Source organism: Aotus nancymaae, unplaced genomic scaffold (genome assembly GCF_030222135.1).
Source record: "Aotus nancymaae isolate 86718 unplaced genomic scaffold, 86718_ANA_hifiasm-v0.15.2.pri h1tg000011l, whole genome shotgun sequence".
In the NCBI taxonomy this organism is placed as follows: Eukaryota; Metazoa; Chordata; class Mammalia; order Primates; family Aotidae; genus Aotus; species Aotus nancymaae.
In genome coordinates this window covers 25,499,222-25,515,743 of record NW_026988422.1, presented here as the reverse complement: position 1 = coordinate 25,515,743, position 16,522 = coordinate 25,499,222, and the positions used below count along the sequence as shown (strand labels likewise).

The following is a 16,522-nucleotide window of genomic DNA, read 5'->3' as shown; positions in this document are numbered from 1 at the left end:
AAGGTTGATGATTTATTGACTTAAAAATCTTTTGAGTTATAAGGGATAGCAGATTCAACTTTCTCATTTTGTGCATAAGAAATCTAAGGTCCAGGACAAGTGTTGTGACTAGCTCAAATTCCCCCAAGTGTTAACAACTTGTACATTTATCTTATTATTCTAGAACTAGCTAGACAGCATGTCAGTGACCAAATTTTATAGTAAAATCTAGAAAATATTGGTGAAAAAATAAAGTAGAATAAACAAAATTAGTTTCTCTTGAAGTTACAAAACATGAATCCATATCCATTAGTCATCAGCTGCTTTGCCATTAGAAATTTAAACACACACTTCAGCAAGTGCATGGACAAACTGCACCCAGGCACATGGCCAGCTTACAGTCACATGGAATGAGATGAGTTCTACTATCTTTCTCTAATGTTAAATGCCAAGCAAATGCTAAAATTGTTATTCTGAAAAGTTTTGGGCTCTGCAGTCTGCCATTGCTAAAATTTTTCCTGTGCCCAGATAGTTCATTTCATCTTTGCTTTAAGAAGAAGAGAGTCCATCCAGACACAGGAATTTCATTCCTTTGAATTCCAAAATATTTTCAGCCAAGGCAATATAGACAGAGCATATATGTGATTACTTAAAACATGTTATTTTTAGTATGTTCCCTGATCTCAAATCAAAGTGGTTAGTTCAGAAAAAAAAATATATATATATATATATATATATCAAAAATTTCTTTTTTTCAATTTTGTTAAGCATTTGTGTAGAAACACATTTTGTGATAAACTGGAAAATTAGATAAATAAATTGCAGCCCCCCCAAAAAAAAAAAAAAAACTTTTTAGAACAGTTTCTTGACATGGAATTTAAGGCATTGGAAGAATACTCATAACAAACTTTCTTTGCCCTGTGTACAGAGTTGATGTAAAAACCTTTGTCTTTCTATGTATTATTATCATAATCAAAGCTTAGATTTTTTATTATCAAAAGACTATTTTTTGCCAGACAGACAATCAAGATTTATTAGAAAAACCTCCATGGCTCTCTCCTCCAAAAATCCACTGCTTAGTAAACTCTTCCACAGCTTCATTGCTACTGTTGAGCAACTTATGGTCACTAGATGTCGCTGCTGCCGTTTGAATGAGATTTTCTTCCTGCTTCACCCTCAAAATTTTTTCTAAAGATTCTTATGGTTTTTAAAGTTATATTTTGGTGGTGATGATGGTGGTGCTGGGAATTTGATGAATGAATGATATTGTATATATTAATAATTGCAGGTCACTTATTTTTCAGATTAAGAAAAAACTGGAAAGATGAAGTAACTTGCCTAAGGATCCATAGGAAAAGAGTGCTAGAGCCAGAGTCAGGAAAACAGTTCACATGTCTACACTTCACCAGCTCTAAGAAGCAAACATGTTCCATCTGTGAACAATTAAGACATTCACCTTTTTAAATCAAAACCCACTGGATAATATTTATCACACTTTAAGTCAGTTTCACTTTGCATTACCCCTGATGGTCTTCTCCTCGGACACTAGGTACACATGAATCATGAGAGCAGGTGACTCCCAGGCTAGATTTACTAGATAGAGCAAGAAGACTAACAGAAGTTCATCATCCAAGTTAAGGTTATTCCTTGCTGCAGAGAATCTTCCCCTAGGGGAAAAATGTCAACAAGCTCAGGAGAGTCTCCCCCCATAAAGTTATTAAAACTAAGCAAACATACACAACACCAACACACAATTCGATACAGAGGGCATCTCTAATACAGCTTTCCCTGTTAATAGAAAGAACGCCAGTGGAGTTTTCTTCAGAAGCCTGGAGGTACGAAGGGCGCAGACGGACTGTGAGGGCAATCCCCAACCGCTTCCACCGACCAAGGAGAGGAGAAAGACATGACCAGATTAAAAAAAAAAAAAAAAAAAAAAAAAAAAAAGGCAAGTTAACTGAGAGAGGCAACCAAGCTACGCTGAAGCTTCCAGATAGTTCTGCTCTCCAGGGAAAACCAGAAATTCACCACCCTGCTTGATGGATTGGCAGGCAAGAGAAAGAGGGAAACTTCACACACTGGGCTCAAAGTTGTTGGACCCCTTTTCCAGTCCCCATCTCAAGAAAAGAGGAAGGGGGCAGGGAGGAATGGACGTGCCCTGAAAAGAAAAGAAAAAGCAGCCAACATTGCGGACAGCCTTGGGAAAATCTCCACAGATGAGCATTTTTTGTTGCGTTAAGTGGCCGGCATTAGCAGCCTAAACACGTAGGGGAAGGCTAACATCGCCGTTAATATAATGCAGGAGAGGAATGATAGACCTGGGAGTTGAGAGTGGAAGCGCTAGTTTTGCATAAAACAAAACAAAAAACATTTCTGAGGACTTAAGCTCCTAGGGCGTTGGGTGGAGTGACAATTTGGGGAACGCCTCCATCCATAGAGGAAGCATGCATGGGGCATCAGTTTCGGAGGCTTATTTTAAAAATATATGTTTATTTCAGCTGCCTTAGAAGTAATTTCACAGTCTGAAAAATAGCGTCTTAGACCATGGTTCTGAGGTCGTCTCTGGGAGGGAGAAGAATCATCTCTGGGATGTCTCTTTCAAACTCCAGCATTGGGATTAAGAACTGACAAGGAGGTTCTGGAAGTCAGAACGAAAATGGTCACCTCCACCATCCTCACACTGCTTCATTTCTCTCACACTTGAGGAGGTAGATGAGATATAGTTATGCCACACAGAGAGAGTAAAAGAGATGGGGAAAGGGAGAGGGAGAGAGAGGAAAGAGAAAAGGGAAGGAAAAGCAAGGAAGGAAGGGAGGGAGGGAAGGAGGAAGGGGACTGGAAGGAAAATTAGAAGAAATCCAACTGAAGTCCTAATATTAATACCTTTTTTTTTTTTTTTTTCAAAACTAAATCACCTCTCTGGTACCTTCCTCACCTTTCTAGGAAATATGCAGCTTGAACAATATTCTAAGTGCCCTAAGGCAATAAAAATACAACTTTGGATGAGTGGGGCGGGAAGACATTCCTGGAGGGCCGGCGCCGGGCTCACAGCAGAGTCTGCAGTACTGGTGTTAAGGAGACTTTGGGCGCTCGAATTCTGTTGGTAAATTTCTTCCCAGAGACCCACGTTCCCTTGTTTAGCATCTCCCTTCTCCAAGAATTACTTGAGAGGATGGGCTCGACAATGGTTGGCTTTTCTGCGTGAAGAGCCGATAGGATCCACCAGGACTAAAATCCAAAAAAGGCTCCCGGTGCTTCCGAATACAACCTCAAATTCTCTCGCACACTGCCTAAGTTTCTTGAAACTCGGAGACTCAGTTCAGTGTAAAAACTTGGGGGCTCTCGTGGGTGGGTCTCCCTAACCACAGGGGTACTCCTGCAAACATGGCCTCCTCTTTAATACCTTTGTAACTCAGTTCTTCAAGCAACCCAACTAGAAGAATAAAAGGACCCACTGGGTTCCAACAACTGAGTAGATGATTAAATAAAGCCGGGATCTCAGATCTTCGCGCTTGAAGTGGGGAGTGGGGGCGCTGGGGAAAAGTCGGGAGTAGCCCCTGCGGTACCAACTGGTGGCCAGAGGCGGGGGCGGGGGGAAGCATTGGAATGTGGCGATGCCTCCACCAGCCGTCACTTTGTGAGCCCCTAAGTCAGGCTGCGCTAGACCACTGTGGATGAAAGTGGATTGTCTCTCCAGAACCAGATATTCCCTGATCAGCTTCCCCAGCGCCCTCACGCTTTCCTGGGAGAGCACAGCGCTGCTGGAGACGCGGCGCTTCTGTCAATTGTACAGAGCAATTACTAAGAAAATATTGTGACGACGCTGTAGGGCAGAAGGGGACGTGAGGGGTAAGGGAGGGGGAGTGAGTTAGGAGAGCAATTTCCAAAGGAATATTGACTTTGATTCCCGGGTCACCGCGGAAAAAGAGGTTCTGAGCTTCAGAGCTCTTCCTCTAGGTGGCGGACTTTGGTACCAAACCGCGGCTAGATGAGCGCTGACTTCAAACACAGGATTAAGCTTCTTGCTGGTTAAAAATAATAACAGTAATAATATAGAGGTGTGGGGCTGCTTTTTTCCCCTTTTGGATATTTATTTATTGCAGGGAAAAGTCATTGATTTTCCTAAGCAAACTGTGTTTCTCCTTCACTTGGTGGAAAATAAAAACTGTTTGAATAAATAAGTTATTTCTGAACATTTTGTTGTCAAAGTGTTAAATGTTCCCGTCATTTTTATTCAAACACTAACATGATTACAGCCAATTATATATTCACCAGTGTTCTTTATTTTAGAGTAATTGTACTTGTCACTAATAAAACAGAGGCATAATGGATCGCTACTGTTCTAGATTTTCAAGCAATTTTGTGTAATTTGATTGAATTACACATCTTATCTGCTACTTTTTTATTTTTATATTTGGGGATCCTATTTTCTTGAAAATTGCAGCTCTATGCTTGTTTTGTTGTTTCTCCAGTAACGTACACTTCGGTAACACTGATAAATAGAAAGAGTCCCTTTGAAATGTCAAAAATCAGTTGTTTTTTTTCCACACCCCCTCCCTGCACTTCAGCTTGGGGAAGACCTGAACTCTGCGCAGCAAGGGAGTCTGAGCCACTGAGTGCGCTTCCTAAAAAAGTTCAACGTCAAGATAAATTCCCCATGGGCCCCAAAGGTAGTCACCTCCCTGCCTTGAGTCTTTGTCTCTTTCCTGTAATGATACTGTTGGGTGTCTGGGACTTCAAACATGCTAAGACAAGTAGACTATGGATTCAGTTCATGTGCAATATGTATCAAGGGAAAGAATATATACGGCGCAACTAAAAGATAAACTGTATATATTACTCCAATTACACAAGCCCCAAAGGGCCTACCTACCAACCCACCCACCCCTCACCAATTAAAACAATTATCTGTTTGCCTATGTTCTTTTGGTTACATATATACGGAAAGGACTGGGATCAATACTTTCTCCCCCCACCCCTTTTTTTAAACGATTTCAATAATTGTTTTAAAAAGATAGGGGGAAAGATGCACACATCTTCCCATTGTTCACATAGCAGAACAATCAAGAAATAAATGTGACAGCAAACAGACAGACGTGATGATCTTAAGGGACCATCTCCAAAACTGAAGGAGCAGAGAATGTGTAATTCTTTTCCCAGTAAATCCTTCCAGTTCCTAGGACAGGACTCAAATGTCCCGATAGGAGCTGCAGCTGCGAGATGGAGCCAAAGGCTCTGACAAGTGGCTTGTGTATGACCCAGTATTTATCAATAACAACAACAAAATCAAGTGACACCGAGGCTGGAGATTTTGAACTGCTTCTGAAGCCCTGGCGTGGATATGCACGTGAGCAGAGAAAAAGTCACTGGAGATGAGTTGACTCCACTTGTCCGCCCTGGGGAGCAATCCTGGGACAAAATCCAGTGCTAATTGATACCAACCAGCCAAACTATCAGCTGTAAATGTTCAAGGGGACAAAGAATAAGCAGTGTGTACTAAAGATACTCCAAGTATTTTTTTCAAGTAAATAGGGACGTGTAATCAGTAGCGTGTATATGCATATAAATAGGAAAAGAGAATTATTTTTAACTAATTAGGAAAATAATATTTCATGTGTAATTCCAGACTTCTCTAGTGTTTCCCACCCTCCGACTGTTTTGTGATTGGGACTTTTTCTAGGAAAACTTGCGGGCCCTGTTTTGTGTTTCGAGCGGGAGAACAGACACTCAGCTCAAATAGAGGCTGTTCTCTCCTCTTTCGGAGTGTTTATTCTAAGGCCAAAAGGAAAGACGGCCAAGGCAGCGGTGTGAGCTTGGTGTCTTGCACTGCGGGCAGCCGAGGAGGCCCAAGTTGGGACAGCTCCGGAGCGAGCTCGGTGCCCCTCAGCTGGGGGAGAGCGCGCGGCCGCCGCCTGCCAGCCCCACAGGCTGCTCTCCAAAAGGAGCTGGGCTTTTTCAGCGTTTCTATTTCCTTGTAGCCTCCTCTATCTTATCTAACAAGTTCAGACTCCGGGAGAAAAGAAGAGGGTGAGAAAAAAAAAAAAAAAGAAAAACTCTTCACCGCGGTGATTCATAGTTCACAGGCTCGGGAGCCAAACTTGCCGACCCAGCTTTTTTCTCGAACGTTACTTTCTCTCCTGCGTGCCTTAGGACAAACCCAGAAGGAAGATGCTAAAATTGGTGAACAAGAATCTAGGGTTGTTTTAAAAATAAAAGTAACCCGGCCCCTAATACCCACACCTTTGATGTTGTTGATTCTGACACAAAGGAGTGGAAGGAGTGGAGTTGATTTGTTTATACAAGATAACGGTAACTTGCTCCTGATGCCACTCTATCAGTAACTTAGTCTGTCGTCTCCTCTCCTCCCCGCATACGACTCCTTCCAAAGAGCGGGAGAGAAATACGGGTATGACTGTTCTCTCCGACTGGGTTCAATACCCATTATGTGCAATTGAATATTTGAATTCACGTCACCTGCATGCACCTCAGTCTTTTAACTCTGAGATGTTTCGAGCCTTATGGAAATACAACCTCCAAATAACTGTTTTCTATTTCCCCGCGTTTACCGTGGCAGATGACCTCTTAGCCTAAAATTATTGATATGTGAGTGTATCCGGTCTGATGTGCCAAAAAACGAGATATTTAGGCTGAAAAGCCAACTTTAAGGGGGGGACATCTGGAGAGATGACGCCTAGAATGAAGGCCTCTGGCTCGATTGCGCTCGGCAAGCCTCTGCAACAAAGGAGCGCCCGGCGAGCGCGCGGGTAAGCGCAGGGAGCAGCGGCGCGCAGACCTGGGAGCCCCAGCTCCGCGATGCTCCTCGAAGGAAACCCTCACAGTTACAACCTCAAGGAGGTGGGCAGCGGAGGGAGAAGGGCTAGACCTTTTGAGAAACGCTGCTCCAACAGATTTTCCCTGGCTTGGGGCTGGGGCGGGGCGGGGGCTGGTGGGGTGGGAAGACCTTCCGGAACCGACACCGGAGAGTGAGAGCCAAGTGGGTGTAAGATGAGCGCAAACTAAAAATTTGCCCATTGGTTTGTCCACCCAGGTTTTTTGAAAGAAAGCAGATAAATCTGATTAGTAGATATGACTTTCCCCATGCGAAGGGAGACTTTGGGGTGAAGGGCTCTCTGCGTGCCTCCTGTCTTGCTTACAGACTTAGGAAGTTTTCTCTCCTTTCATTTTTTCAGACCTTCAGTGGGTGCAAGCATTTCCTATAAGATACTTATTAATCTCTTACACGGACCTTGAACTGTTCGGAGTGTTTTCCGTGTACATTTAACTATTAAGAGGTGACTAGTTCAAAGGTGACCAGCTAATAATTGCGAGGGAGTCACACCTTTCCATCTTTTCTCACACAACTGGTATCTGAGGGACCATTTGGAGGTGTGTTTCGAAACAGAAATCTTGGTTCACCGCTCCCCTCCCCCCCACACAGGCACACAGGTTCTCAAAAAGATCCTATAACACTTCCCGAAGTAGATTGAGGCTTCTATTAGAAATCGCACTGAAGCTCCAACTAATTAAGAACAGTTAGGGGATAGTTAGGAGCTCCAACTCTTAATAGGTCAGCATTTTTAGCCCTGTAAATTTTTCTTTCAGCTAGATATATATTTATAAAGCTATTTTCCTTTTTCTCTTTCAGTGCCCCACTGATGGAAAATCCGAGGTAGTATTGTTTTGTGGGCTGGCTTTTGCCAAGTCTCACTTTCTCCCTTATGGAATAGAGCTGGGGGCTAAAACTAAGAACCTAAGCTCTAGCCTCCTTCATTCTAGTTCACCAACACCCGTTCAACTCTTTGTTTTGTTGTTGTTGTTTGTTTGTTTGTTTTTTTTGAGCTTCCCCTGTCTCCTTTGAAGGACTGACTGCACCATTTCCTTTGGCAACTAGAGGAAAAATAGGAATTGGCGTCTCAGGGGCACTTCCCCAGTGTGGGACCATTTCTCACAACTAGATCAGATTTAAAAATGAAACAGGTCTGTCCTCACACTATCAGGGACTCAAGTCCTTCAGCAAATCACTTACCCTCTGGAGGGCACTGGCAAATAATGAGAAACAAGTGAAAGGGTAGTGGACATTATGTTTACAATGTTCACAAGACGCTGTACAGAGTATTCGACTGAGAAGTTTTTCCAGAGACTAAAGGTCCCTTGGGCCTCTGGTGGTATTTAATCACGGATCTTTCTGCGCCTGGTTCTTCTTTGGGTAATGTCGGGACAAAGCTTCTCCCATGCACATTTTGCTGAAGATCACAGGGACTTTTCTCTTGGCTGCGGATGTACTTGGCTTCAGAGAGCCTGGAACACCTGGCAGCTCACAGAGACTTTCCTGGAGAGCCCCAGGGGTCTCTGTCAAGGCCTTCTCCTCATCCTGGTCCTCTTCCTCCTCCTGCTCCTCTTCTTCACCTTGGACTTTCTCGCTTTTGAAGTGGCTCCCTAGCTTATACAAGCTAAACATTTCCACTCTCATATACGAGGCTCTCCCATAGATTTTTTTTACTCGAGGTTCTCAAGCAAAATTGCCGGTGCCACAATGTTATGATGGAAGGATGCTGAAATGACAGGCCTAGTAGACGCTTGTCTTAATCATCGGCTTCTTAATTTAGTTTTAGTGCTGTGTGTGTGTGTGTGTGTGTGTGTGTACACACACACTCGCGAATGTGCGCGCCCCCGGGGACATTGAGGGTGCGCGCGCTCTGAGAGCAGCCGCTGACAACCTGCAGCTCCCTAATGAGTGATGAGGCAGGGCTGCTGCAGAAAAGTAACACTTCCCTGGTGTGAAGACCTCTTACTGAGAAGTTTAGTTCACTACTGTTCTCGCAAACCTAATCGTATAACCTGTAACCAAAACCCACAGAACAAGGATACAACACGCTAAAGAGTAACTTCTAATCACTAAATGTTAGCACCATTACCTGCTGTTAGGAAGATATTACAGACGAGTTGGCTCCAGAGAGGGCAGACCTCGCTTACCACAGGATCTCTGGAAATACCTTGATGCCTCTGCATAGGATCCCCTCACTCCCAAACGTCACAAGGTCAGAAATTCTCTGTGCATCTGCAGGAAGAGAGCTTTAGCTAGAGTTTGGTGCTGGGTGCTGCTCCAAGGACACCCTGTCCAGGGAGTGGAGAGCAGGGTGGATTTTAGGTAAGTGGGGCCCACCCTCCTTTAACCAGCGGGTAGCAAGAAGAAAAGAGGCAAATCACTGACCAAAAATGGGAAACAGGCCCTAAGGAAGACTTAAATGACACCACCAAATGGAAAAATGAAATGTTCTGCTCCCTACTCGGATGAATTATGCTGTGGAGCCTTGGTTATTAATTAAAACTCCAGAAGGAATAATCTAATTCATTTCCTAAGCAATTCTTCCCTTGGAACTGCTCACTCTTTACAGGGCCTGACCTCTTTGGGGGAGCTGGGGGACTGCAGACAGAGCAAGAGAGAAGTTTACTGTGATATATACCAGAAAATTACATTTACTCTGACTTCTGTTTTTATTCATTAATGGTACACATACACATTTGTAGATGTCTGTGTGAGAGATCAAGGTTAGATTGATCATGAGAAAAAAATTACAATGATAGAGAATTTGTTTCAGGTCTCAGACAACTGATTCCCTCTGTCTTCTGAAGGTAATCACAGGGACAGAGTGGGGCTGGAGATAGGGCTTCAAGTGCTTTGGGAAGAGGCCCAAAGTGGACAGAGGTAGGCCTTCAAATCCAATTTGCACCCAAATTGGCAGGTAGGATATACAAAGCTCCATCCAGAGACTTTCAACTTGCACAATACTATGTCCAGGACCCCCCTCCCCCTCCATGTCAGCTAGTAACAGTTCTTTAAAAAAGCTATTGCTGAGATAAACAGGGGCTGCTGAGTAAACAGTGTGTGTTTTGTTGAACAAGCTATATATACATATATACATATACACATATATATGTGTATATATACATATATATATATCACCCTATCTCAACGTAAGTGCAATTGAAATTATTAAAAGGAATTAAAACTTCTTGCCAGATTACAAATAACTTTTGTCATTAGAAAGAACAGATTTTTAAATATTATATTAAACCATATACTATTTATTCCTATAAGAATATCCTATTTTGAGAGACTTGCATTCATGCAATCCTTACACTATATAACACATTCTTAATTTGAATGCAAAACATTTTCCCAGTTAATATGAGCTCCTGGCATATAAAATCAGATTATTACAGTGCTCATTAGCAAACCCCAGTTTTTGCTATTTGAAAGTAAACAGAAGAAAAACTTATTTTCACCTGCTAAAATTCTATACAAGATTACAAAACAATGCACGCTCAGCTTTGACCTAAGAAACACCTTAAAACATTAAAAATTCATCAGTCAGAGTTGGTGTTGTATTGAAGGAATGCTCCCCCAGTTTGCTGCTGAGCTCGGATTTGAATAAAATGTCCAATGTTAACAAACAATACCCACGTTTGGCACTTTGTGTATTAAATTGATCAAACAGATTTTAGGAGGCACAATGCACAATTTGTACAGACCTGATTGAGTTAATATAATATCAGCAAATTTTACATCGAAATGATTCTGTTTCTTTTCTTTGTGTTTAAAACCAGCACAGATTACAAATTTTAATGATCTGAAAATGTTTGGTATACAAAATCATGCTTATTTCAGTATTAGCAAAAACACAAGAAATTTTTCAACACAAACACCCAGCTGTGTCTATTTTAAAAGCAGTTCAATGACAGCTTGCACTTATGAGCATGCAATCAGCTAATTTCGTTTTTTTTTCTTCTGTGTTAATCAACACTTTCCTTCCTGCATATCAGAGTACAAATAGTATAGTTACTCCACATCAGTAAATGTTTACGTAACCTGTCCTTTCCCAAGAATCCGGTTACACCGAATCATTTCACGCTAGACCGACTACGAAAACGTACCGGGCCGTCCACCTCAGAGGGAGCCCTGTGTGCCATTATAAGTGGTGGTGAGAAGGGGGGCTATAGGGGGAGAAATTGGGAGGAGTAGGTGGAGGAATGGAGAGAGAGAGGAATGGAGGGAGGGGGAAGGGGTGGGGGGAGTTAAGGGGGAAGGAGGGAGAAGGAGGGGAGGAGGGAGGAAGGAGAGTTGAGGAAAAGTAGGAAGAACGGGCCTGAGGAGGGGAGAAGAGTGGGAGGAGGAAAAATGAGCAGGAAGGGGAAGGCCCACAGATCTCTCCAGCCCGTAGGCAAAGCCCATTAGCTCACCCGACTCTGCGAGAAATTCAGAGGGTGGAAATCAATGTTTGGGGCCATGTCACTATCAGCACTGATTGTTGGAACCCTTGAATTTTTCCACATGTAAATACAGTTTGTTTTAAAGTGAGAAGATATGTAGACATAGGAAAAGATACATACATACAGTGGAAGGACATTTGAGGTTAGTCCAATATTCAAAGCCCCTTTGTGGCATTCCTAATAGATGTATATTTAAAATTCACTAGCTATTTGTAATTATCTATTATTCTCTCCAAAGTTTCCTCCTCCGCCTTCTCTCTCTCTCTCTTTCTCAAGACTGGGGGTGGGGAGGACGGAATAACCCCCTATTATCCTAAGCATTCATCAATTGCATTCTTTATGTTACAATTTAACTTTAATATCAAGCATAAGCACCAATTTTCCTTCCTTCATTTGCTTAAATACCAAATCTGCCAGATATCTTAACTGAGAATTTATCAAAGTGAAGAAATGCTTACGTTTGATAATTATTTACCTTACAGAGGAAGGGAAAAGTGCTTTTCATTTATGCTTCTTCTCCACCTCCCTCTTCTCTGGGGCTACATCCTCCGTAAAATGTGGTGTGGTTCGTGCCCAAGTGGGATGAAACAGCCTTTGATCAATGTGCTCCCCACTAAATTCCAATCCCTGGGAAATGCTGGGCCTTAGCCCTGCCCCTGGCCACGGGATCCTTTTAAAGCCCCCGATTCGCAATTTTCCCATTCACTTCAACCTTCAACCGAACCTTCCCAGTTCCAAAGCCCAAGAAGCTGAGACTGTGGGATCGACGTTCCCAAGGCTCCCTGGTGCTTTCCAGCAGCACTCAGGGTGGGTAAGCGCTGGCTTCAGTATACTGTTATTTCAGGAATGAGGCCCGCACAAAATAAAAGCATTTGAGAAACGGAAAGAAAAAAAGAGGGAGTGAAAATAGGAAACTAAAAAAAAAAAAAAACCCGGAAAGAAATAAGACGCCCACCCTTATTTTCCCTCCGTTGTCAACAAGCAAAACGAAAATATTTCCAGGGTGATCGCTCGCAGCTACCCGCTTCCAATTCGGATTAAAAGCTGAGACTGGAGCAGCAAGGAGAAAACGACATCGAGTCACCCCGCGCGTGAGCGACGTTCTGGAGCAGGAGAGAAAGGAAAGGAAGAGACACACGTATATAGCATGTGTTACCTGATTTATTTCGAGATTGTTTGGTACTGTTTTCTCTCTGGGCACCTCTCATTTCGGAAGGCCATCAGAGACGCCCACTACTGAGCGGCCCCCGCCCGCCGCAGCAGCACCGGGAGCCCCAGGCTCGGCTTCCCCGCGGCGCCGGAGCCCGGAGCTCGCCGCCGGAGCCCGGAGCTCGCCGCAGCCCAGGCCTCAGGAATCGAGTAAGTAACCCCTGTTTGGCCCCGCGCTCCTCTGCCGACTTCCTCCTCATCCCATAGCTCCAAAAAATCTCCCACACTCTCCTCCCCCGAGGTAAAGGACACCCCTCCACATACACACGCAAGCCAGCGTTGGGCCTCGAATCCCTCCTTATCCAAAGCTGCGCTAGAATGTTACCTACAAAGGGCACAATTTTCCTAAGGGCTCAGAAATGCCAGACCCGGGCCTGCAGGGCCGACTCGGAAAAGTAGTGCCTCTCCTCTCTACCTCCTCCATTTCCTGCCCTCTCCTTGCATCCTCTCCCTGCACTCCCACTCTTCCCACTGCCACCACCACTACCACCCCCGCTTTCAAAAATAAAATTGGATACAAACTTTAATCACTAAGGACAAATATTGACGCTCAAACGAAAATGACCCAGTACAATGAGGAGGAAGCCGGAAATGTGAGCTATTGGCCCTAGGAGGGGGATTTCGGTGGAGCGGAGCCGGCGGGGTGGAGGGGGTGGCGGGGGCGCAGGGGCGCAGGGGCGCAGGGAAGGGCTGCGGCACCGCGTGCTCCTGCCGGCGTATCCCTACGCGGCTCCGCGCGGCCGCGGGGTCCGAGGCCCGCGGAGAGGGGGAGGCGAGCGCCCGAGGGGGCGGCAGCCGGCGGGCGGGGCGGGGGTGGGTGGGCCCGGCCCCTCCGATTGGTCGACGGCGAAAGAGACGCTCCCGCACGCCGCCGGCTCTGATTGGCCCAGCGGTAGGAAAGGTTAAACCAAAAATTTTTTTACAGCCCTAGTGTGCGCCTGTAGCTCGGAAAATTAATTGTGGCTATAGCCGCCTCGATCGCTGTCTCCCCAGCCTCGCCGCGGCCGCTCCGGGACGCGCCCGCCCGCCGCCCGGCTCTCCCCCCCTTTGGGCTGCTGCTGCTGCTGCTGTGACTGCTGCTGCGAGAGGAGGAGGAGGAGGAGGAAGCAGCGGGGGGGGGAGCGGGGGGTGGGGGGGAGACCAAGAAGTACAGTTGGGAGCGAGGGAGCTTCACCCCCGGGGCGGTGGTTGTTTCTTTTTTCTTTCTTTTTTTCTTTTCCTTTTTTTTTTTTTTTTTTTTCTAATTCCTGAGGGGTGGTTGCTGCTTTTGCTACATGACTTGCCAGCGCCCGAGCCTGCGGTCCAACTGCGCTGCTGCCGGAGCGCTCAGTGCCGCCGCTGCCGCCCGCGCCCCCCGCACCCCGCTCGGCACCCACCGGTCGCAGCCGCCCGCCGCGCCGCTGTCCCGCTTCCGCGCCGCCGCCGCCGTTTCCCCCCGACGACTGGGTGATGCTGGACATGGGAGATAGGAAAGAGGTGAAAATGATCCCCAAGTCCTCGTTCAGCATCAACAGCCTGGTGCCCGAGGCGGTCCAGAACGACAACCACCACGCGAGCCACGGCCACCACAACAGCCACCACCCCCAGCACCACCACCACCACCACCACCATCACCACCACCCGCCGCCGCCCGCCCCGCAACCTCCGCCGCCGCCGCCGCAGCAGCAGCCGCCGCCGCCGCCGCCGCCCCCGGCACCGCAGCCCCCTCAGGCGCGGGGCGCACCGGCCGCCGACGACGACAAGGGCCCCCAGCAGCTGCTGCTCCCGCCGCCGCCGCCGCCGCCGCCGCCGACCGCCGCCCTGGACGGGGCCAAAGCTGACGGGCTGGGCGGCAAGGGCGAGCCGGGCGGCGGGCCCGGGGAGCTGGCGCCCGTCGGGCCGGACGAGAAGGAGAAGGGCGCCGGCGCCGGGGGGGAGGAGAAGAAGGGGGCGGGCGAGGGCGGCAAGGACGGGGAGGGGGGCAAGGAGGGCGAGAAGAAGAACGGCAAGTACGAGAAGCCGCCGTTCAGCTACAACGCTCTCATCATGATGGCCATCCGGCAGAGCCCCGAGAAGCGGCTCACGCTCAACGGCATCTACGAGTTCATCATGAAGAACTTCCCTTACTACCGCGAGAACAAGCAAGGCTGGCAGAACTCCATCCGCCACAACCTGTCCCTCAACAAGTGCTTCGTGAAGGTGCCGCGCCACTACGACGACCCGGGCAAGGGCAACTACTGGATGCTGGACCCGTCGAGCGACGACGTGTTCATCGGCGGCACCACGGGCAAGCTGCGGCGCCGCTCCACCACGTCGCGGGCCAAGCTGGCCTTCAAGCGCGGGGCGCGCCTCACCTCCACCGGCCTCACCTTCATGGACCGCGCCGGCTCCCTCTACTGGCCCATGTCGCCCTTCCTGTCCCTGCACCACCCCCGCGCCAGCAGCACTTTGAGTTACAACGGCACCACGTCGGCCTACCCCAGCCACCCCATGCCCTACAGCTCCGTGTTGACTCAGAACTCGCTGGGCAACAACCACTCCTTCTCCACGGCCAACGGCCTGAGCGTGGACCGGCTGGTCAACGGGGAGATCCCGTACGCCACGCACCACCTCACGGCCGCCGCGCTTGCCGCCTCCGTGCCCTGCGGCCTGTCAGTGCCCTGCTCCGGGACCTACTCCCTCAACCCCTGCTCCGTCAACCTGCTCGCGGGCCAGACCAGTTACTTTTTCCCCCACGTCCCGCACCCGTCAATGACTTCGCAGAGCAGCACGTCCATGAGCGCCAGGGCCGCGTCCTCCTCCACGTCGCCGCAGGCCCCCTCGACCCTGCCCTGTGAGTCTTTAAGACCCTCTTTGCCAAGTTTTACGACGGGACTGTCCGGGGGACTGTCTGATTATTTCACACATCAAAATCAGGGGTCTTCTTCCAACCCTTTAATACATTAACATCCCTGGGACCAGACTGTAAGTGAACGTTTTACACACATTTGCATTGTAAATGATAATTAAAAAAATAAGTCCAGGTATTTTTTATTAAGCCCCCCCCTCCCATTTCTGTACGTTTGTTCAGTCTCTAGGGTTGTTTATTATTCTAACAAGGTGTGGAGTGTCAGCGAGGTGCAATGTGGGGAGAATACATTGTAGAATATAAGGTTTGGAAGTCAAAATTATAGTAGAATGTGTATCTAAATAGTGACTGCTTTGCCATTTCATTCAAACCTGAGAAGTCTATCTCTAAGAGCCGCCAGATTTCCATGTGTGCAGTATTATAAGTTATCATGGATTTATATGGTGGACGCAGACCTTGATAACAACCTAAATTATGGGGAGAGTTTTAAAATGTTAAACTGTAATTTGTATTTAAGAAGCATTCGTAGTAAAGGTGCCCAAGAAATTATTTTGGCCATTTACTGTTTTGTCCTTTTCTTTAAAGAACTGTTTTTTTTTTTCTTTTGTTTACTTTTAGACCAAAGATTGGGTTCTAGAAAATGCACTTGGTATACTAAGTATTAAAACAAACAAAAAGGAAAGTTGTTTCAGTTGGCAACACTGCCCATTCAATTGAATCAGAAGGGGACAAAATTAACGATTGCCTTCAGTTTGTGTTGTGTATATTTTGATGTATGTGGTCACTAACAGGTCACTTTTATTTTTTCTAAATGTAGTGAAATGTTAATACCTATTGTACTTATAGGTAAACCTTGCAAATATGTAACCTGTGTTGCGCAAATGCCGCATAAATTTGAGTGATTGTTAATGTTGTCTTAAAATTTCTTGATTGTGATACTGTGGTCATATGCCCGTGTTTGTCACTTACAAAAATGTTTACTATGAACACACAGAAATAAAAAATAGGCTAAATTCATATATATCTTGATACTTCTGTCTCTTTTATTAAGTAGAGCTAATTTTTTAAAGACCTATCAAGTTATAGGGAATTCAAAGGCTTTTTCAGCCAAACTAAAATTTAAACTGCTCCTTTAATTTGAACTGACTCTAAAAATAAAAATAGTATTTTTCCCTTTGTGAATGAATTTTACAAGGAGCAGCCTATTTAAACACTAGCTTTAAACAAAGTATAGGC

At 46.3% G+C, this 16,522-nt stretch overlaps 1 protein-coding gene and 1 long non-coding RNA gene across 3 annotated transcripts in view; one reads left to right on the top strand and one right to left on the bottom strand.

Annotated features, from left to right (window-relative positions):
* The window catches only part of LOC105728025 (uncharacterized), a 35,931-nt gene extending 23,903 nt beyond the window's left edge, over nt 1–12,028 (bottom strand). The window contains exons 1-2 of one of the 2 annotated variants that reach the window (XR_010342024.1): nt 11,726–12,028; nt 8,895–9,037 (exon numbers count right to left, since the gene is read on the bottom strand). This is a non-coding gene — a long non-coding RNA (uncharacterized LOC105728025). The remainder of the gene's footprint in view (nt 1–8,894; nt 9,038–11,725) is intronic. The other variant, XR_010342025.1, reaches the window with a different exon arrangement.
* Nucleotides 12,029–13,311: 1,283 nt separating this feature from the next.
* Nucleotides 13,312–16,307, top strand: FOXG1 (forkhead box G1). Its single transcript, XM_012468285.3, has one exon. The coding sequence runs from the start codon at nt 13,909–13,911 to the stop codon at nt 15,382–15,384; it is 1,476 nt and encodes a 491-aa protein (XP_012323708.3). The 5' UTR covers nt 13,312–13,908; the 3' UTR covers nt 15,385–16,307.
* The last annotated feature ends 215 nt before the right edge of the window (nt 16,308–16,522 follow it).

Bases quoted from the DNA above. Each gene is read 5' to 3' on its own strand.
- FOXG1 (XM_012468285.3), top strand. From the start codon at position 13,909: ATGCTGGACATGGGAGATAGGAAAGAGGTGAAAATGATCCCCAAGTCC.